The sequence below is a fragment of the Brassica rapa genome, chromosome A03 (genome assembly GCF_000309985.2).
Source record: "Brassica rapa cultivar Chiifu-401-42 chromosome A03, CAAS_Brap_v3.01, whole genome shotgun sequence".
In the NCBI taxonomy this organism is placed as follows: Eukaryota; Viridiplantae; Streptophyta; class Magnoliopsida; order Brassicales; family Brassicaceae; genus Brassica; species Brassica rapa.
In genome coordinates, this window is record NC_024797.2 from 17,636,708 (window position 1) to 17,659,503 (window position 22,796).

Genomic DNA, 22,796 nt, shown 5'->3' on the forward strand with positions numbered 1-22,796 from the left:
CATGTCAATAACAAGCTTAATGTTGATACTTGAGACCAAGTTCATTCAGTGGAATGAAACATCTTTTATTGCATAAATTTGAAGTAAGGATGCAGAATTGGTTACTTAGCTTAAAACATTACAAGTTATAACTAAAAAGAAAAGCTTTTAAAACAAAACTATGATAAGAATTTTTTTCATCGTCATCATATCACCAAGAAAATAGTGAGGACTACTCAAAACTGGAACTTGATCTTGAGGTGTACTCAGCCACAAGTTTAGCAAAAGATGAAGACTTGTTCTCCAGCAACTTCACTGGCGAATCATACTCCTCAATGATCCCTACACATACAAAAAAAAAACACACTCCTCGATGATTCATCTATTAAAACACATGTTCTATCAAATGATTTGAAATAATTTCAGACAAACCATTGCTTAGAAGCAGAACCATGTCGCTATCAATAACCGAAGATATCCTGTGTGCAATGGTTATCACTGTACAATCTGAAAAGTGTTCTCTTAACGTTTTCTGGATGAGATTATCAGTTGCAGTGTCAACCGAAGCAGTAGCTTCATCAAGAACCAAGATCTTACTTCTCTTGAGAAGAACTCTCCCAAGACACACAAGCTGTCTCTGACCCATGCTCCAGTTCTCTCCATTCTCACTCACAGATGAGTCCAGCTTTAGATCCTTCTTCCTCACCTCATCTCCTAGTTGGCACTTGTCAAGAGCCTAAGAACACAAATGAATCATTACTCAAGACAGAACAGTGTCTTACTAGTTAAAGAAAGACAAAAAGAAACTAAAAACCAACACACCTCCCATATTTGATCATCAGTGTACTCTTCAAGAGGATCCAAGTTACTTCTCACAGTTCCTTCAAACATGGTTGGATCTTGAGGTATAATACTAAGTCTCAAACGCAAGTCATGCAACCCTATGGTCAATATATTCACTCCATCTATCCTTATTTCACCAGCTGAAGGCTCAACAATGCGGAAAAGTGTTTGTATCAAAGTCGATTTCCCGCTTCCTGTCCTTCCAACAATGCCTGTTCTTAAACCTCCTTTGAATGTGCATGTTATTCCTCTCAACACTAGTGGCATATGTGGAGCATAACGGACCTAACAATGTGTCACAAATGGTTCGCATGAAATTGTATATAATATTTCTCGTAGTTTGTAATAGTGCCAAAAAAAAAGTATAGTATACCTGAAGATCATGGATGTCTACTTCTCCAAGTGAAGGCCATGATTGTTCAGGCCGGTTTGATTCTATCACAAGAGGTGGTTCGCTAGGAACACTTGCATACTGAAGCATCCTCTCTACAGATATGATTTTGTTCTCGAGATTACAGAGAGTCCAGATAAGCCAAGCTTGCAGGGTATTCAAATTGAGTCCATAAGTCACTGCTAATCCCGCCAGGCTTGGATCAATCACTCCAGTAGGTATAGAGATCAAGAAAACAAGTGAGAAGGCAAATGTAAGTGAAGATAACATATCGAGTCGAAAGCAAAGCCATTCCATTGCTCCAGCTAAATAGAATTTGGGCCTAGAGAAATCATCACTAAGCCTCATGTTGTCGCCACGGAATCTTGATTCTTGATTGAAACTCCTGATGGTTGTTGACCCTGAGATCGTTTCAGCAAAGTGCTGAATCAGTGGGGCTTTGCATACTCCAACTAAACGTGAGAGTTCTCTTGCTGCAGCTATGTAATAACGCTGCAAATTTGAAAAATCATTGTTACAAAATCAATCTTTGTGGACCTACTAGATTAGAATGAGAAAGTAGAGAAAAAGACCAGGATAGCACCAAACCAAGTTTTTGTTCCCAAAGTAGCACTCAAGGCTCAAAGTCACAAAAATAGGTTTCATTAAAGAGGTAAATATACACTTATATCCCTTGGGTTAATTAATCTAAACCTTAGGGTTTAGAGTTAATGGGTGTGGTTTTGGAATTAAGGTTTAAAATTTTATAAAAAATAAATACTAAAATAAAATATAAAATTTTAAAAACAGTTTCAAAAAGTATTTTTAAATTATAAAAATAAAATTAAAAAAAATAAAAATAAAAAAAAAATTTGAAAAGAAAATTCAAAAAAAAATTTATAAAAATTTCGAATCTGAAAACATATAATCTGAAACTATAAAAAAATTTTTTTTCATTTTTTTATTTTTATTTTATTTATTTATTTATTTTAAACCAAGGGTATTATGGATATTTTACCCTTTAATGAATGTCATTTTTGTGACTTTCTCCTTCTAGTGTTATTTTTGAGACATAAACTTCAAAAGGTGCTATTATTGACAATTGCCCGAGAAAATACCTGATAATATTAACTGAAAATACCAATTATTTGACTGGAAGTTGTAAAAATATAATATTAACCAAAATTTAATATGAACTTGAAGTTGTAAAAATACCAATTTAATATTAACTAGAAAGAATTATTTTATTGAATTTTTTTTATATAAAATTCTAAACAAAATATTATACAATAGTAGTTTTTCTTTTCTAAAATTTTAAAAAGAAAATGTAAAAGAATATTTTTGTAATAATAATTTTCGTTAAATATCTTTTAATTTTAGACAAAAGTGATTTGTATCATACTTTTTTACAGATGTAGCAATCCTAAAAAATTTTCATGTTAATTAACAACTTCAAAACCAACCTTTATATGATAAGATCCTATATTAGAAGAGAAAGTACCTGATACCATATGGAGGCAGCAACCACAGGGATAAAGACAAGAAAAACCAACCAAGAAACTTGAGACATAACTCCAATGATTCCTATAAGCTGAATCACTGTGATAGCAACCGCTCCGAACTCATATGGTATGATCAAATCCACTGCAGACTGGTCAGTAGAAGCCTGTAACATAAAAAGAACATTTATCATAAGATAGAGATATTTGGAAACTCTCATATAACTATAGTGTCCAGAGACATACTCTATTCATGATTCTTCCACTTGGAGTGGAATCAAAGAAAGACATGGGCGAGCGGAAGATACAGTGGTGCATCTTATGAAACAGTTCAGTAGCAGTCTTGTAACCAGCGGTGACAAGAAGAGTGGCTCTAACGAGAATGCATAGGGAACTTCCAACGGCTAAAGCAACATACACAATCATCAACGTGGAGATGTTCACAGGAGCTTCCACATCTTTAGAAAGAGGAGTAGCCCAAGCCATCCAGTAGTTGCTTCCAATCTGTAGAAGCTGAAACAGAACTTGTGCCAACACTATGAAAGGCACAAGAGCTCCTCCATAGGCTAGTGTAATATATTTCCAGTATACATCCAAAGCAACGCTACCTTTCTCCCTCTCTTCCTCTTGCACAAGTTGTCTTTTAGTCTCCTCAGTGTCTGGTTTATCGTTCTTCACATCTTGACTTTCTTGTTTCACATCAAGACCAATAGCATCTTCTTGGCCGCCTAAAGCTGGTTTCTCAGAAGCAGAATTGGTATCAACAGAGCCAACTACTGCAAGAGCCTCCTGATGAGCACCTATAAGCTCCATGAAATCAGTTCCAGAGCTGAGGATGTCAATGTATTTACCAGCTTGGCTGATCCTTCCATCTTTCATGACCTGAGACACAAGACAAATGAGTTTGGATCATTTCACTTATGCTCAGTGACACAATATTGAAAAGATAAAAGAAACTAATATTTTTCATAAAAAGTGTCATTTTGACATCTTTTCTACGAATTAATAAAATGACTGAAATACATTTATGTTCTTAATATTACATCTAACCAGTAGGTGTTTGATATAAATAAAATTACTTATAAGATCAATGCATTTCGTAATTAATTATAAATTGCATTAGAATTTTAAAATGACATTCTTTGTATTGCAAAAAAATGTCAAAATGACACGGTTTACGAAAACCAAGAGAGTACTAATCAGTATTCACATACCAGTATAAGATCAGCAGCAGGTAAGAACTCAACTTGATGTGTTACATAAATAACTGATTTTGAAGACAAAAGCCCCAGCAAAACTTCCTGTAAGGAGAGTAATCATGAAATTCAATACGATGCAGTTAAAAAATATAAAGATCACAGTAATGACTAAGAAGTACCTTAAAGAGATGTGACCCAGTGTGAGCATCCACAGCACTAAAGGGATCATCAAACAGGTAGATATCTGCACGTTGGTATAGAGCACGCGCAATCTGTATCCTTTGCTTCTGTCCACCACTCAGATTGATCCCACGTTCTCCTATAACAGTCTGATCACCAAACGAGAGTATCTCCAGATCCTTACTCAAAGAACATGCTTCAAGCACCTTCTCATACCTCTCTCTTTCCATAGGCTTACCAAACAAGATGTTCTCCTCAATAGTACCGCTCTGAATCCAAGGAGATTGTGCCACGTAGGCCTTTGTCCCACACACCTTAAGACTTCCAGATAGCTTTGGTACTTCACCAAGTATAGATGAAAGCAAGCTTGACTTCCCAGAGCCAACAGTACCACAAACTGCAACCTTCATACCCGGAAGGACCTTGAAGTTGATGTCTTTTAGAGTAGGGCTTTCAGATGAAACATCCCATGATAAAGTGCTGTTGGTGACTTCCACAGCTATGTCTGAACCTCCTTGAGGAAGCGTCTCCACAACATCTGGCTGCAAGTTGTCTAGACAGAGATAAGACGCAATCCTATCAAGAGACACTTTGGTCTGCACAACCATGGAGATAGTCTCTGGGAGATTGTAGATTGGCTCTTGCAAGATCCTGAACGTTGCAAGCGCTGAGAGTATCTTACCAGACTCAAGTGGAATCCCAAGAAGTATACAAGCACCAAAGGTGGACACTGAGACCAAAGTAGGAGTCCCCCAGAAGACAAAGCTTATAACAGCTGAGTTATACACATACTTCTTCAACCAACCTTCCTCAGACTTCCTAAGATCAAATACCTTTGACAGAAACTTCATCTCCCATCCTTGAAGTTTGAGTATCCTCATGTTCCTCAATATCTCAGATGTTGACTTCATCCTGTTGTCCTTAGCTTCCATTAGCTTCTCCTGAAACCTCTCTTGCATCCTCCCAAAAGGGAAGTTCACTAGCATTACTAGAACGGTCGCAATCAAAGCTGCTACCGAAGCTAATCCAAGATTCCTATACAATATCCACAGCGCTAGACCGACTTGTAACAAAACCATCCATGGATCATGCATGTGCCAACTAAAATTACCAATCCTCACAGCATCCACACTCATGATGTTTATAATCTCACCGCTTGTGCGTCCTTGCTTCGAATGGCATGAAAGAGTCAGACTCTTCTCGTATACCATCGCCACCAAGGAAGATCTCATCCTGAAACCAGCCTTCTGCGCCCTAAAGAACCAATGTCTCTGAGAGAGACACTCCACAAGCTTGGCGAGAAAGAAAGTGATGACTAGCACATAGCCTTCGTTGCTGTACTGTCTGCGTCCGTTGAGGTATTGAACGAACGTGTCGATGAGCGCTGGTCCAACGTATGACGCCACCGTGTAGATGAAAGCGTAGAACGCAGTGACTAGAATATCCCACTGAGCTGAAAAGAACAACGCTTTCATAAGCTTGAACGTTGTCACGCCACCACCACCACCACCATCTGATGATGATGATTCAAGCATAGTCCTGAACTTAGGAGCTAACCCAACTACACTGTCGCTATCATGAAGCTGCGGAACGTCTTCAAGATCAAGGGGCTTCTTGTTTCCGATCTCTATCAATGGACCCATCCAAGAGAAAGTCAGGAGACTGAGAAGGCCAGCTCTAGAGTAAGGAGTAGCCTCATCACTCCCCACACCACCACCACCACCAACGGTTGAATCTCCATTCAAGAGTGGCTCTTCCAAAACTCCGTTGCTGTTGTTGTTTCCTCCTCCTCTGGCTTTCTTGAAGAAAGCCACGTAGCAGAGAAGCAAACCTCCACTAAAAGAAACTATGTCGTACACTAGAAGATGAACATGTCTCTTGTCTACCACCACAAGAGAGTAGCAAGAAACCGCGAGATAGAAAGCTAACCAGATCCTAAGCAAAAGTGGAGACTTTCTCTGCTCGTAATCGCTGCAGCGATGCAAGGAAACAGACAAAACTCCCCAAGACACCGTTTGCAATAGAAACATGAGGAGAGACACTAGCTGCTCTTCATCTAACCAGTCACTCTCGTACCAGTAGAAACCACTCAAGGACGTCAACAAGAGGTTAAGTAGAGACAGAACTAAACTACAAAACAGAACCGACTTAAACCCGAAACCTCTCTTATCTTTCAACCTCTCCGTAACAGAACCAAACCCATTGTTTCTTCCCCTAACCCATGAACAAAACAGAACCAGCAACAAAACCGCGTGCAACAAACCAGAGACACATCTTGGTTCCATAAGATAAGAACTAGATTCCGAGAACGACAAGAACGTTGTTAACATACCGTTAGCCTTCGTGGAACCAAGAAAGTCCATAGCTTTTCTCTCTTTCTCACCTCTGTTTCTCTCTCTGTTTCACTCTTTGTTTCTCTCTTTGTTTCTCTGTTTTCAAATGATTTTTGTACAGAGTTTTGGACGAAGGAGAAGTACTTATATACAAGAGATATGTAAAAGATTGAGCTGCAAGTAAGTTGAAAAGTCTCTGTTTTTTTATTTGTCAGTCAATGACTACTAGTCTTCTGTCTCACTATCAAGAGTTGAGGAGAGTTAATGCAGACAGTAACCCTTGGAGAGCACGCTCAACAAGTTACGAAGAAGGGAAGAAAAAACGTTACTCTCTCTATCTAAGACCCTACCAGAGGAGAGCATACGGCCCCGAGATGTAAGCATACTTTTCTAAATAGGCTGCACTAAACTGTAGGTTGAATTTAGTTTTTACAGACCTTCAAGACACGAGCCAAAAAAAAAAGAAACACTTGATTCATGTGTTAAAAACAACAGAACAAAGATCATACTAAATATAAAGACAAAGTGAAAAGATCAAAGGTAAGAAAAGAAATCTACTGTAATAAGCAAAAGCCACATCCCAAATCAAAGGTAAGAAAATGAACACCAATAAAAATACAAAAATATGAATAAGTTCGCTTCTCAATATAGTTAAAACAAAATAATGTAATGGCATCTAAAAGTCTTTAGAATGATCAGGTTCACAGGTTCCTAATCTAAAAAATCCTGTTTTTTTTTTTTTAAATTGTAATCAAAACCAGGACAATAATGTCTTATCCGATCATGACTTAGATTTCAATCACCTACAATGTCTAGACTTCTGAATGCAATTTTTTAAGAAACTGTAGTACGTTTGATCTATAAGTTCACACGGAAATTTGTATAGGACATTATCATATGTTAAGGAAAAAAAGTTGAAAAAAATACAAATATAAAACTTATAAATAATGGTGTCACAAGGAGTACCGTCAAACATGGATCACATAGGGCGGTTCAGATGATGCAATCAGGCATGAATCTTTATACGTCAGATATAATTGTCGACTGTAGAATTGTTGGCTATAGAATCGTCTGTAATATTTCTCATAGTTGTAATAGCATAATTATCCAGTTTTAAAAAAAAAAGTGTCGCAATGCAATTTAAAGACGATGACTTGAATCAAATTAAGAAAAAATCATTCAAACCGGATATTTGTGGAAGCCCCCTTAGTCCAGTGGTTTGACTAAGGGTTCATTAATGCTTATACACCAGGAAGTTTGAGTTTTGAATCCCAACAAATACGAATTATACAGATTTATGAAGAAAAACACATAGGAGATTTTCGGCATGGTGCAAAGAGTACTAGTCAGACGTGAATCCTCGTAAAGCAGATAGATTTGTTAGCTATAGAATCATCTTGTAATATTTCTCGTTTGTAATACCATCGACCAAACCAAAAAAAACCGAATAATTGTCGTTAGTAAACTGGATTTTATAAATCGGCCTACTTTGATATTTTATTATAGTGGGCCGTTTGTTTTATTTAGTGGGCTTTTAAGCCCATATATAAAAAAAGCTTTTTTGGATAATGGATAATCCTCGAAGCGAAGCTGCGGAAGAGAAAACTACAATCCTTAGAGAGTGCTCAGAGCAAGAAGAAGAAGAAGCAAAATCGATTCTTTGTTTGGAAATTCAATTCAATGGCGGTTTCTTCTGTAACTTCATTCATACTACCACCCTCTTTCTCCAATCCCACCTCTTCCTCTTCTACCAGACAGAAACTCTCTCTGCTCTCCTTGCTTCCTACTCATGGCGTCACTGGCTCATCCCTCATTAACAAGCCCTCAGTCTCGTTCACGAAGAGGATCTTCGCAGCTCCCGAAACCCTGTCTCCTGAAACTCTCGATGAACCCGTCTCTGAGGTATACACATTTCTCTCTCTCTCTCTCTCTTTCTCTGATTCTTGATTGTGTTTAAAGACAATGTATCGAACAGCTGTTTTTGTCTGAATATGACATCATCCTGTCGGTTTTCTACCGTATCTGCAAATAAAGCTGCTCCCTTTATGTGTTGAGTGTCTGGTGGGCTTTTATACTTAAGTTTGTATCTGTGGTGTTGATTCAGGTTCCGAGCTCTTCCTCGATCAGTGTAGACGCGGATAAGGTATGTTCCGTTGCGGTTAAGAGAGGTCTCTGCATTAAAGTTATCATTTTTATATGAGCTTTGGAGGTTTTAGGGAGAGTCATTGTGTTGTCTTGGTTCACTGTGTCCTTACATTACACGGAGATTTCTTCTGTATATTAAGAAATGACATTAATTAGATAGTTTTCAGACCACTTTCATGTTTAGATAAGAATGCTGTTTTGTATTGAAATACATTTGTCACACCAGAGTTATGTTTCTTTGGAGGTTTTGTGGAGTTTCAATGTTTTTGTTTGGACCGTTTGGTTAAAGTTGGAGTTGTGGTTACTTGTTGTAAGCAGATGGCGCCAAAGCAGAAGATTAGGATCAAGCTTAGATCATACTGGGTGCCTCTGATTGAGGACTCATGCAAGCAGATACTTGACGCTGCGAGGAACACCAATGCCAAGACGATGGGTCCTGTCCCTTTGCCGACCAAGAAGCGTATCTACTGTGTTCTCAAGTCTCCTCACGTTCACAAGGATGCAAGGTTCCATTTTGAGATCAGGACGCACCAGCGGATGATTGATATTCTCTACCCCACTGCTCAAACCATCGATTCCTTGATGCAGCTTGATCTTCCTGCTGGTGTTGATGTCGAGGTCAAGCTCTGAAGATCAACCGTAAGGACAATGGTAATAAAAAACCAAGCTCTTTCCTCTTGATGTTATGGATACAGTTCAGACTAATGTGTCTAGTTCGTAAAAACTGAATCTCTTGGATGCTTATCTATACAAACTCTTCATCAAATTAGAGTCTAGCTCACATAATCTTTTTTTTAGCCCACATAATCTTTGATGCTTGTTCTTAACCAAAGTTTTTTTTTCTTCCTCATAGGTGATGGACACTTGCAATGCATGAGCAGACTGTTTCAGATCAACGACATAGCTTAGAACTGGTCAGCTCTGTATCATCTCTTTGAGAGCCTCTGTAATGAGTATTCTCTGTTATTTATCCTTGTTCTTAGTTGATGAACAAATCCACAACTGAGCAAGTTCAGAGAAATATTTTGTGTTGTGTGTGTTTACTAATTGTTTTTGTTTGTCACTTTTATTATATTATAAGTGCAGTATTTTTTTCTTTTGTATTTGAATGGAATCTTTATTTGAATATAAGTATGGATAGAAACGAGGAAAATTATAATATTCAAGTTGAGATTATTTTAAAAAAAACGAAGTTAATCTTGAAAGCAACTTCATTAATATTAGTGTGCAGGTTTTGTCCGCAAACTTATTGGAGTTTACATTGCATTACTAATTTGGCATTATGCATAGATATTCAGCTCACCTATATATTTAACTTGGAGAATATTACAATCTTAAATTATTATTTTAATCTCATAAAATGGAATGATTAGTAAGCGGCTTACTTCAATTTAGGAGCATCTCTTCTTGGATTAACAGAAAAAATAATGGTCGCCAAGTTGTCTTCTTTCTCAAAGCTTGTGGCAGAATCATCTCTTCTTGACTAACAGAAAAAGAATGGTCGCCACAAGTTGTCTTCTTTCTCAAAGCTTGTGGCAGAGTATACAAAGAGTTCAGACTCAGAATTCAGCAGAAAACTCATAATCAGAATAAAAAAGATTCCATAATAATGGGACAAAAACAAAAGCCAAACAACTTTTTATCCAAACATGTAATGTAATTTGCAAATGCATTGGGACATTTCATTTGATGCACATTTACATGTAAGTGGCGAGAGGAAAAGTTTGGACAAAGACTTGTTGAAAGAAAAGCAAAAAGTACTTTACGGCCAAAGGCTGTGCATATCCACATGGCTCCATCTCGTGGTGAAAAAAGGCTCATGAGCCGGTTAGAACACCTATATTAAGAGTATTTTAACATGGAATTTTCAGTCTAAATTAAAATGTATGTATAAGTAAATATTAATATTTGAATATAGGGTATTTAAAATAATGAGAAACCTAATTTTAAAATTTCTCAAAGGAAATACATTAGCCTAGGTACTTTATATATCCAATATATTTTTTATATTACATAAAATTTTGAGAAATCTTTATGAGATATTTTCCTGTGGAAGATGCTCTTATATGATTAAACTATGGACTTGGTGGTATCTTTGGTCACTGACCATGTAATAAATGTCATTATTAATAGGAAAGGAAAACATATATTTGATTAATATTGTGAGACAAAGACTAGTAGTCATTGACTGACAAAACACAGAGACTTTTCTACTTACGTGCAGCCCAATCTTCTAGGTATCTCTTTGGTTTTCTCCCCAAGAAATTTGTGCACTTAGCACTATATGAGACAAGTTCCCAAATATTCTAAACTTTTAATAAAGTGTTGGACTAACTTGTGGTGACTATTGAATAATAAAGTCTACAAAATAATCGATCTAATAACTTTATTTTTAAAGTATAGTATGATACTTTAAAATTTGGTCAAAAAAGTATTATACTTTTGTAAACTGTTTCACTTTTTTCTTTTGTCGAGTTACATTAAAGAGGATGATAATTCGTTTTACATGAAAATTGGGGAAAAAATATATGTCAAATGTTAATTATTCTGTAAAAAACTTACTTTTTTGTTCATCTTATTCTTCCCTTTTACAGATCAAGAACTCTAGTTTGTACACAATGATTACCATATGTGTAATGATACCGATTGGCGATTGTTAGTACTGTGTTATTATCAGTGCGTCAGAATTCTAACTAAAAACATATATTTAAATGCGACATAAGAAGGCGAACCAAACATAGTACATGACAGATGAAGAACATTGAAGCTTGAATCATAAAATTTACAACCACATGAAGGACAACTTCATTTACAAAATAAGCAAAACGTACGTGTCACACAAATATAGCAAAGTAGTTGAAAAGTCAACATAATAGTTCTGTAAAAAATGGCTCTATCCCTCTAAGTGGATTATTAGGTAAATCATAAAGTAATTATCAGGTAAATAGTAATCAATTAACAAAATTTGTTTACTTCTTTAAGTTCCGTATATCAATACTTTGGAAACAAATCATGTCACGTTATTAAAATAAGAAAAAAGAATTTTTTTAACAAAAAAGATAGAAAATAAACAAAACAGAACATCCTGTTTTAGGCAAACAATTGCAACAAGAGTTGATTATTCAAACATGTGAATGACTTTAAATACAAATAAAATGTGAAAGTTTATAATAATAAAGATCCGTGAAAAGCGATGAAATAAAAGAAAGAAGAACCCTTTTCGCCACCAAAGTGGCCGTATCCTCTCCTCTCTAGTGGGGTTTGAGAAAGAGAGGAACGCTTTGTCTTCCTTTCTTCGTAGTTTCTTCTTGAGCGTGCTCTCCAAGCTTTACTGTCTACATCAGCTCTTGTATAAGTACTTACTCCTTCGTTGAAACCAAATCATTTGAAAACAGAGGAAATAAACAGAGAGAGAGAGAGAGAAGAGCAAAGCTATGGACTTTCTTAATTCCACGAAGGCTAATGGTATGTTGACGTTGTTGGAGTTTAGGTCTCTTCTTCTGGAACCTATTTTCGTTAGATGCGTCTCTGGTTTGTTGCACGCGGTTTTGTTGCTGGTTCTGTTTTGTTCATGGGTTAGGGGAAGAAACAATGGGTTTGGTTCTGTTACGGAGAGGTTAAAAGATAGAAGAGGGTTCGGGTTTAAGTCGGTTCTGTTTTGTAGTTTAGTTCTGTCTCTACTTAACCTCGTGTTGACGTCCTTGAGTGGTTTCTACTGGTACGAGAGTGATTGGTTAGATGAAGAGCAGCTAGTGTCTCTCCTCATGTTTCTATTACAAACGGTTTCTTGGGGAGGTTTGTCTGTTTCCTTGCATCGCTGCAGCGATTATGAGATGAGAAAGTCTCCACTTTTGCTTAGGATCTGGTTAGCTTTCTATCTCGCGGTTTCTAGCTACTCTCTTGTGGTGGTAGACAAGAGACAAGTTCATCTTCTAGTGTACGACATAGTTTCTTTCAGTAGCGCTTTGCTTCTCTGCTATGTAGCTTTCTTCAAGAAAGCCAGAGGAGGCAACAACAACAACAACAGCAATGGAGTTTTGGAAGAGCCTCTCTTGAATGGAGCTTCAACCGTTGGTGGTGGTGGGGGGAGTGATGAGGCTACTCCTTACTCTAGAGCTGGTCTTCTCAGTCTCTTGACTTTCTCTTGGATGGGTCCATTGATAGAGATCGGAAACAAGAAGCCCCTTGATCTTGAAGACGTGCCTCAGCTTCATGATAGCGACAGTGTAGTTGGGTTAGCTCCTAAGTTCAGGACTATGCTTGAATCATCATCATCAGATGGTGGTGGTGGTGGTGGTGGTGTGACAACGTTCAAGCTCATGAAAGCGTTGTTCTTTTCAGCTCAGTGGGAGATTCTAGTGACTGCCTTCTTTGCTTTCATCTACACGGTGGCGTCATACGTTGGACCAGCGCTCATCGACACGTTCGTCCAATACCTCAACGGACGTAGACAGTACAACAACGAAGGCTATGTGCTGGTCATCACTTTCTTTCTCGCTAAGCTTGTGGAGTGTCTCTCGCAGAGACATTGGTTCTTTAGGCTGCAGAAGGTTGGTATCAGGATGAGATCTTCCTTGGTGGCGATGATATACGAGAAGGGTCTGACTCTTTCATGCCATTCGAAGCAAGGACGCACAAGCGGTGAGATTATAAACTTCATGACTGTGGATGCTGAGAGGATTGGTAATTTTAGTTGGTACATGCATGATCCATGGATGGTTTTGTTACAAGTCGGTCTAGCTCTTTGGATATTGTATAGGAACCTTGGATTAGCTTCGATAGCAGCTTTGATTGCTACCATTCTAGTAATGCTTGTGAACTTCCCTTTTGGGAGGATGCAAGAGAGGTTTCAGGAGAAGCTAATGGAAGCTAAGGACAACAGGATGAAGTCAACATCTGAGATATTGAGGAACATGAGGATACTCAAACTTCAAGGATGGGAGATGAAGTTTCTGTCAAAGATATTTGATCTGCGGAAGTCTGAGGAAGGTTGGTTGAAGAAGTATGTGTATAACTCAGCTGTTATAAGCTTTGTCTTCTGGGGAGCTCCTACTTTGGTCTCAGTGTCCACCTTTGGTGCTTGTATACTTCTTGGGATTCCACTTGAGTCTGGTAAGATACTCTCAGCGCTTGCAACGTTCAGGATCTTGCAAGAGCCAATCTACAATCTTCCAGACACTATCTCCATGGTTGTGCAGACCAAAGTCTCTCTTGATAGGATTGCGTCTTATCTCTGCCTAGACAACTTGCAGCCTGATGTTGTGGAGACGCTTCCTCAAGGAGGTTCAGACATAGCTGTGGAAGTGAGCAACAGCACTTTATCTTGGGATGTTTCTTCTGAAAGCCCAACTCTAAAAGACATCAGCTTCAAGGTCTTTCCTGGGATGAAGGTTGCAGTTTGTGGTACTGTTGGCTCTGGGAAGTCAAGTTTGCTTTCATCTATACTTGGTGAAGTACCAAAGGTATCTGGAAGTCTTAAGGTTTGTGGGACAAAGGCCTACGTGGCACAATCTCCTTGGATTCAGAGTGGTAAAATTGAGGACAACATCTTGTTTGGTAAGCCTATGGAAAGAGAGAGGTATGAGAAGGTGCTTGAAGCATGCTCTTTGAGTAAGGACCTGGAGATACTCTCATTTGGTGATCAGACTGTTATAGGAGAGCGTGGGATCAATCTGAGTGGTGGACAGAAGCAAAGGATACAGATTGCACGTGCTCTATACCAAGATGCAGATATCTACCTGTTTGATGATCCTTTTAGTGCTGTGGATGCTCACACAGGGTCACATCTCTTTAAGGTACTTCTCATCCATTAGAGTGTGTCTTTGTATTTTTTAACTGCATCATATTGAGTTTCATATCGTTACTGTCCTTGCAGGAAGTTTTGCTGGGGCTTTTGTCTTCAAAATCAGTTATTTATGTAACTCATCAAGTTGAGTTCTTACCTGCTGCTGATCTTATACTGGTATGTGAATACTGAATAGTAGTACTCTCTTGGTTTCGTAAACAGCGTCATTTTGACACTTTTTTGTTATACAAAGAATATCATTTTCGAATTTTAGTGCAGTTTATACATGGTTTAAGTTTTACATTAATTGAAAAATCCATCGATCTTATAAATATTTTATTTATCTCAAACACTATTGGTTAAATAGATTCAGTTTTTAAAAACATAAAAGTATTTAAAATATTTTATTAATTTGTGTGAAAAATGTCAAAATTATATTTTTTATGAAACCGAGGATAAGTATTGATCCAAACTCATCTGTCTTGTGTCTCATCAGGTCATGAAAGATGGAAGGATCAGCCAAGCTGGAAAATACAATGACATCCTCAGCTCTGGAACTGATTTCATGGAGCTTATAGGTGCTCATCAGGAAGCTCTTGCAGTAGTTGGCTCTGTTGATGCTAGTTCTGTCTCTGAGAAACCAGCTTTAGGCGGCCAAGAAGATGCTATTGGTCTTGATGGGAAACAAGAAAGTCAAGATGTGAAGAACGATAAGCCAGACACTGAGGAGACCAAAAGACAACTTGTGCAAGAGGAAGAGAGGGAGAAAGGTAGCGTTGCTTTGGATGTATACTGGAAATATATCACACTAGCCTATGGAGGAGCTCTTGTGCCTTTCATAGTGTTGGCACAAGTTCTGTTTCAGCTTCTACAGATTGGAAGCAACTACTGGATGGCTTGGGCTACTCCTGTCTCTAAGGACGTAGAAGCTCCTGTGAACATCTCAACGTTGATGATTGTGTATGTTGCTTTAGCCGTTGGAAGTTCCCTCTGCATTCTCGTTAGAGCTACACTTCTTGTCACCGCTGGTTACAAGACTGCCACTGAACTGTTTCATAAGATGCACCACTGCATCTTCCGCTCGCCCATGTCTTTCTTTGATTCCACTCCAAGTGGAAGAATCATGAATAGAGTATGTCTCTGGACACTATATATTTATGTTATAATTTTTATATATCTCTATTTTATTTAGTGATCTTTTCTTTCTATGTTACAGGCTTCTACAGACCAGTCTGCAGTGGATTTGGACATACCATATCAGTTCGGATCAGTTGCTATCACAGTTATTCAGCTTATAGGAATCATTGGAGTGATGTCTCAAGTTTCTTGGCTTGTCTTTCTTGTCTTCATCCCTGTGGTTGCTGCCTCCATATGGTATCAGGTACTGTCCAAGAATCTTCATAATCTAGTAGTCCATAAAGATAGATTCTGTAGTAATAATCTTTCAACTTTGCAGAGATATTACATAGCTGCAGCAAGAGAACTCTCACGTTTAGTTGGAGTATGCAAAGCCCCACTGATTCAGCACTTTGCTGAAACCATCTCAGGGTCAACAACCATCAGGAGTTTCAATCAAGAATCAAGATTCCGTGGCGACAACATGAGGCTTAGTGATGGATACTCTAGGCCCAAATTCTATTCAGCTGGAGCAATGGAATGGCTTTGCTTCCGCCTTGATATGTTATCTTCGCTCACATTTGCATTCTCACTTGTTTTCTTGATATCTATACCTACTGGAGTGATTGATCCAAGCCTCGCGGGATTAGCGGTGACTTATGGACTCAGTTTGAATACCCTGCAAGCTTGGCTTATCTGGACTCTCTGTAATCTTGAGAACAAGATCATATCTGTAGAGAGGATTCTTCAGTATGCAAGTGTTCCTAGTGAACCACCTCTTGTGATAGAATCAAACCGGCCTGAGCAGTCATGGCCTTCACGTGGAGAAGTGGACATCCATGATCTTCAGGTATCTTGCTATATATTTTTTTAACGCTATTACAAACTAGGAGAAATATTATTATGCTATAGATTCCCTTTGTTTTGTTTGCATTCTTAACCATCTGCGACACATTGTTTAGGTTCGGTATGCTCCACATATGCCACTAGTGTTGAGAGGAATAACATGCACATTCAAAGGAGGGTTAAGAACAGGTATTGTTGGAAGGACAGGAAGCGGGAAATCGACTTTGATTCAAACCCTTTTCCGAATTGTTGAGCCTTCAGCAGGAGAAATAAAGATAGATGGAGTGAATATATTGAACATTGGGTTGCATGACTTGCGTTTGAGACTTAGTATTATACCTCAAGATCCAACCATGTTTGAAGGGACTGTGAGAAGTAACTTGGACCCTCTTGAAGAGTACACTGATGATCAAATCTGGGAGGTGAGTCTGTTTAGTTTCAGTCTTTCTTTAACTGTTCAGCCTTGACTAATGATTCATCTGGGTTTTAGGCTCTTGACAAGTGCCAACTAGGTGACGAGGTGAGGAAGAAGGATCTAAAGCTGGACTCGTCAGTGAGTGAGAATGGAGAGAACTGGAGCATGGGTCAGAGACAGCTTGTTTGTCTTGGCAGAGTTCTTCTAAAGAGAAGCAAGATCTTGGTTCTTGATGAAGCTACTGCTTCGGTTGACACTGCAACTGATAATCTCATCCAGAAAACGTTGAGAGAACACTTTTCAGATTGTACAGTGATAACCATTGCACACAGGATATCTTCGGTTATTGACAGTGACATGGTTCTGCTACTTAGCAATGGTTTGTCTGAAACTATTTCAAATCATTTTGATAGAACCATGTGTTTTTGAATAGATGGATCATTGAGGAGTGTGTTGTTTTTTGTTATATGTGTAGGGATCATTGAGGAGTATGATTCGCCAGTGAAGTTGCTGGAGAATAAGTCTTCATCTTTTGCTAAACTTGTGGCTGAGTACACTGCAAGATCTAGTTCCAGTTTTGATTAAACCTCTAGTTTCTTGGTGATATGATGACGATGAAAAAACACTTACAATAGTTTTGTTTTTAGTTATATCTTGTAATGTTTTAAGCCAAATAATCGATGAATCTGCATCGTTACTTCAAATTTATGCAAATAATAATGTTTCATTCTTCTCATTGAACTTTTCCTCAAGTCTTTTTTTTTGTCACGAAACTCTTATATTAAATTAGATGTCCAAAGGATTTAAACGGTTACAACCGGAAGTGAATTCGACGGCTAAACGAAAGCGAAAAGTACTACAACAAGGGATAGGAGTGTTAAAGGGGTGAAGAAACCTGTAGACATGCTTCACTTGAAACCCTGAAACTGATGTTCCTAAGAACATACTAATGTCGGTACAACAATCGATGAAAGAGGACCCTGAAGAGCGGGTTTGAAGATTGTTGGTGAACACCAACACTGATGATAAGCCCACTGAAAAGCTAGATTTGGTTATGCAGTCCATTAAACAAACAAGATCAGCTCTTATACCAACTATGATAAACCGAGAGACTAGGTGAATCTCAACTTTGCCGGAAAACATATTGTTCGAAGAGACAGATGGTGAGGCGGTTGATACTGTGCCATGAACTCCGGTTCTAGAGCACTCGCTGAAATGAACAACGGATGTTATTTCCATATAAACGAGACTCATCGTGACAGTTCTTGGCTTTGTTGATAGGTGGGTTGAAACCGGCTCTAAAGAATGGCTGACCTTTATGACTTGATACATAAGCTGGACGGTAGTTGATGGGTAGGCGGTGGTTGAATTCAAACAGGGACTCCATCCTCCAACATTACCGTGTTGAGGCCAGGGAACCATTAAATTCAAACCTAGACGCTCTTCATCAAACATTAAGAAGTTAAGCATGAGAGGTTTGAACAGTGGTTCATTGATATTTTTACATTAGAATATTTAGGTTTGAGTTGCTTTTAAAATAATTAATTATATAGATTAATGAAGAAAACAACTTAGGGAAGCATGAGTTTCAGTCTGAATCTGATTCTCTAAGTAAAAGGGATAATCATTATTAATCTAAACTATAATCATTATTAATCTAAACTAACTATATATTAAATTCTCTTCAATTTACTATATAAGGTTACTTCAAGCTATACTAATAAATAATAGCTAAGAATAAAATATATATGCATGTCCATAAGCATAAAGATCAGAAACATATATAATAGTAGAATAATTTTCCCTTACTTTTATTTTATTTTGTTGCAAATATTCTCTTTTTTTGCCTGAAAGCAATCTTCTATTTGAAACATGAAAAGAAAATATTACAGGTGTTGTAAACAGATAGTATTACATATTAGGTGAAGTGAATGTGAACCAAATCTTTAACGAACACATATGATTTTCCCTTATTGTCTTTTGGCTTCATGTTGACATGATTTTTTGGTTTAATATAATTTTATCGACTTCACCTTCACGTTTGCATATATGTATTGTCCATTTTTTTCCACAATCATTGCGTATTACACGATTATGTTTTAGTTAGTCAAGTAGAAAGGACAATGACATATTCTGAGGAAATTGTTGTCCACACGACCTTACTCCCTATCGAAACTTGAAAGACCAATCATCCTTTGAAGTCGCTTCTATTTCATTTTGTTTAATTTTGTATTAAACTACATTCTGCCAAACTTAAATATACGGCAACAAACACACAACCATATATAATTTTTTTCCTACTAGAGCAACTATCACCTGAATATATAGTATATTGCAGAAATTCTCTAAATTAATATTCAATGAAATAATCGAATCATAACATAAAAAAAAAACACGGTGCCAGAATCAGAAAAAGGGCAGTTTGGTAAAATCATTCCAAGATTCCTATTGGCACAATTGTCTCAATAACTTCTATATATACCAAAGCCGATGAGTGTGAACCTTTACACAACCACACTTAAGTCTTAAAGCTGAGGATTCCTTTTCTATCTTTCTTATCTTTCATCACTCACTCACAAAAGCAACGAACAATCCAGAGAGATGGATCAAATAAAACAGGAGTTTCTGAAGAAACTTACCAAGCTCATAGTAATTTTAATATGGGTTTCATCTCTTTTAATCACTATCAACTCCTATCTATACAGGTTCACAATTCAACTTGTAACACACGCGGTAGATAAGAACTACATGTTCCTACTCTCCAGTGCTCTCTTAGCGTTTGTCGCTAAGGGCATCGTTACGTCAAAACCAGCAGAGGAAGGTTGGAGCAAGACCGATAAAACCTTTGATTACCGAGATTTCGAGAGTTACGATGCCATATTGGAGCTAGAGTATTACCATGTGCATGAAAAAGAAACATATTCTTTTCTTGCAGAGGAAGTTAGTACAAATGATCAAGAAACCGAAGAAGAGAAAGAAGATCAAGAAACCAAAGAAGAAAAAGAAGATCAAGAAACCGAAGAAGAGAAAGAAAAAGAAGAGTATGATGAGCCATTAACAGATAATGGTGATCTAGAGGAAGAATGTGGTATTGATGGCGGATTTAAAGAAGAGGAGGATAATGTGGGAGTGGTGACGGAGGAAGAGATGAACAAGAGATTCGATGAGTTCATTAGAAAGATGAAGGAAGAGCTTAGAATCGAAGCTAAACGGCACTTGATCGTTGTTTGATTTCTAGTTAAGTTAGTTTTGTTTAAGTTTAAACGCATGCAATAAGGTCATCTAGAGCGAGTTTTCTAGACTCTTCTTCATGTCATCTGTACTTTGAGTATCTCTTTCAATGGAATCTTTCTTATATGCAACTCGTGTTACACTATTTCTTATAAAAAGAGGTTTAATGGTAGACACGAAAACGTTGCGATGTAAATATTTGGTGTATTTGATAAAATAAACATAGAACGTTTTGAAACCACACATAAGATCTACTCTATTTGAAAAAAGCATGCAATAGTTATATTTGTGAAAATGTCATTTAGTGGTATTACTCTTTATATTATGCAAAAAAGGAGCTCATCATTAGAGAAATGCATGCAATACAATACAACTAGAGAACAATTTAGTACGTACGATTGATCATTATCAACGTATGACTATATGCACATATAAATAGTCCGTACACGTATCATATCGATCTCTATTATTAATTCTATATCCTAGACTGATGTACAATACACATTATTAGCTATGCGTTGTCTACACTCGATAGTATCCGGAAACAATGCTGCTACGCACACGTGTATTTTTGCATATTATGAATTTTTAACTTAAAAGATATGATATTTGATGGCTTTATTCAGGAATTCTGATTTTTTGGCCGTCGATACTTTTTTATTAAAATATTTGATTTCTTGATCTGAGAACTTTTAGATCCATCAAATGAAACATAAGAAAAATTAATGTCGTATGAAAACAGCTGATGCGATGATGAAACTGTAAACTAGGGGAACATCTTATGATTATGTTACCATTGCTCTGAAAGATATAAAAAATCAGTGAGAAATAATTTTTATCCGGAGCAAAGATTTAAAACAATATTAATACATTTACAGTTTTAAATTTTCAACAGGGGCATAATTAAAATTCAGTACAAATTTACACCAATTAAAAAATTTCAGGGTGGACAGCTGCCCCACCCACTCAAGGCATAGCTCTGCCCCCTGAATAAAATGTATCACCATATTACTACATTTTTTTTATTGAATATGGTAGTATCGAACTCTAAAATCATAGTTTCATAAACTTAGGTATTCACTACTGTTTATAATCAATAATGTTAAGTTAACGTCAAAATGTTGAGTCAGTGTGTGTGTGTGTGTGTGCATATAATCACATGATCCATCTATCCAAGTGGAACAATTATCAACGAATAATCGAATCTAAACTAAAAAGCGGATGATGTCAAAAAAAAAAAAAAAAAAACTAAAAAGCGGATATATTTTTGCTTAAAGACTCGATAGATTCTCTCATCTTCGCTTTTAGTTTTTAGAGTTCCATGCTTTACTTTTTTTTTCAGTTTCCCAGTATCCTACATATCCCACCACAAGTCTCAAAAAATAATAATTAATTTGTGCTACATTGAAGCTTTGATTGCAATCTTCTAGTCAGTAGGTTTTAACCTTTTCCCAAAACAAGTTTAAGTACATGGACATTAGCAACACGTTCTATTTATGTGATATCAACTCTATTCATCCGATAGGTTGGTACTTAAAACGAAAACATGTGATATAAGTATTTAACTAATTTTAATTGATCAAACCCATTAATCAACAGAAAGTGACCAAATCGGAAAGAAGAGTTTAGTTATGTTAAATGTGTCAAACAAGCAAGGATGGTATATTTGAAGTGTATGTATAATGAATATTAGGTACTCAATTCTATATGATTGATTACAAATATAAATATTATACAATATGTTCTTTTGCTTATAATAATTAAGTTTAAGAAAATGACTTAGAGCGGAAGATCCATCGACTAGTAATAGACTATACGATCTTGACACAACATAACCGGTCCACTCGTGATCATACATGTATGAATAAGAAAATGAGATGATTATATAAACGGGTCAATTTATCTCAAGTTATATACATGTTAATATTAGGCTGTGATTGCAACATGTTTGTAAGTACCCCGAACAAACGACTTTATGCATCTGGGTTTGCATGATTGTATAATTCCTAACAAGGAATGAATGAGGGAGTGTATCAATCAATCATGGATCTAGTTACACATTACCAAAAATCCAAATTAAAAATAAAATAACACTGAAAGAATCCATGGAGAAGAACAGTAAACTCAATCAATGGATAACGAAACCAAACAAAAAAGATCAAGTTGTAATAATATAAACAATCAGACTCTCTTATAGAATTAAATGGGTCCAATTAATATTGATAGAAAAATGATCAAATTCAACAAATACAATCATATGCTTAATAATTCTCAAACAGCTAAAGCCAAAGACCATAACAATATTTGTAAAATGCTGGGAAATATATATTCGTAAAAGATGTCACAAGACTCGTAAACGTGTAAAACAAATCAATATTTTTGGGAAAGATCATGCATTCAGATGCTATTGTGTGAGTTTATATGGAAAGATGGATGAAAAAGTAAATAGATGCAATTGTTTTCAAGTACGTAAAAGGAAGCTATGGTGCATAGCTCAACTTTTGTAACTGAAAATTATAAAACAAATAGTTTTGGTGAAAGGGGTTTAAGGGAGGTGGTGAAGCTGGACAACCACAAAAAGCAAATGATGAGAGAATGAGAGGTCAATTTTGAGGTAAGAGTAATCAGTACTTTGTTCCTTGAAGCCTGTGGGTGCTGTGAACTGGAAGGATGATGGACCCAACATTCCTGATATTCACGACTAATCTTGGAACTGATCACCTATTAAATGTATAAATTATCACATGTTTGATTCTCATTAGAAATGATTTACTTTCTTAATAAGAGTTAACTTAACATAGTTTAGGCATCGTCGTATGGAGATGTACGGACTTTCAAACCCATAATTTTCTTAT

The 22,796-nt window shown here is 36.8% G+C and overlaps 4 protein-coding genes across 5 annotated transcripts; 3 read left to right on the forward strand and 1 right to left on the reverse strand.

The window, feature by feature from the left end:
• Positions 1-44: 44 nt before the first annotated feature.
• LOC103859497 (ABC transporter C family member 3) lies at positions 45-7,734 on the reverse strand. Its single transcript, XM_009137034.3, has 8 exons — positions 4,070-7,734; positions 3,906-3,992; positions 2,938-3,573; positions 2,694-2,858; positions 1,196-1,705; positions 802-1,107; positions 412-715; positions 45-321 (listed from the first exon to the last, which is right to left on the reverse strand). The coding sequence occupies exons 1-8, from the start codon at positions 6,431-6,433 to the stop codon at positions 212-214; spliced, it is 4,482 nt and encodes a 1,493-aa protein (XP_009135282.2). The 5' UTR covers positions 6,434-7,734; the 3' UTR covers positions 45-211.
• Positions 7,735-7,964: 230 nt separating this feature from the next.
• On the forward strand, positions 7,965-9,696 carry LOC103859498 (30S ribosomal protein S10, chloroplastic-like). Of its 2 annotated transcripts, NM_001301926.1 has the most exon segments (4): positions 8,005-8,305; positions 8,508-8,546; positions 8,867-9,199; positions 9,402-9,466. In NM_001301926.1, coding segments are annotated over 3 exon segments (573 nt in total). In that variant the 5' UTR covers positions 8,005-8,083; the 3' UTR covers positions 9,179-9,199; positions 9,402-9,466.
• Positions 9,697-10,422: 726 nt separating this feature from the next.
• Positions 10,423-17,446, forward strand: LOC103859499 (ABC transporter C family member 3). Its single transcript, XM_009137037.3, has 8 exons — positions 10,423-14,343; positions 14,424-14,510; positions 14,830-15,465; positions 15,550-15,714; positions 15,790-16,299; positions 16,412-16,717; positions 16,786-17,089; positions 17,186-17,446. The coding sequence occupies exons 1-8, from the start codon at positions 11,983-11,985 to the stop codon at positions 17,293-17,295; spliced, it is 4,479 nt and encodes a 1,492-aa protein (XP_009135285.2). The 5' UTR covers positions 10,423-11,982; the 3' UTR covers positions 17,296-17,446.
• A 490-nt stretch (positions 17,447-17,936) lies between these two features.
• LOC103859501 (myb-like protein X) lies at positions 17,937-22,057 on the forward strand. The gene has a single exon (XM_033286452.1). The coding sequence runs from the start codon at positions 19,312-19,314 to the stop codon at positions 19,939-19,941; it is 630 nt and encodes a 209-aa protein (XP_033142343.1). The 5' UTR covers positions 17,937-19,311; the 3' UTR covers positions 19,942-22,057.
• The last annotated feature ends 739 nt before the right edge of the window (positions 22,058-22,796 follow it).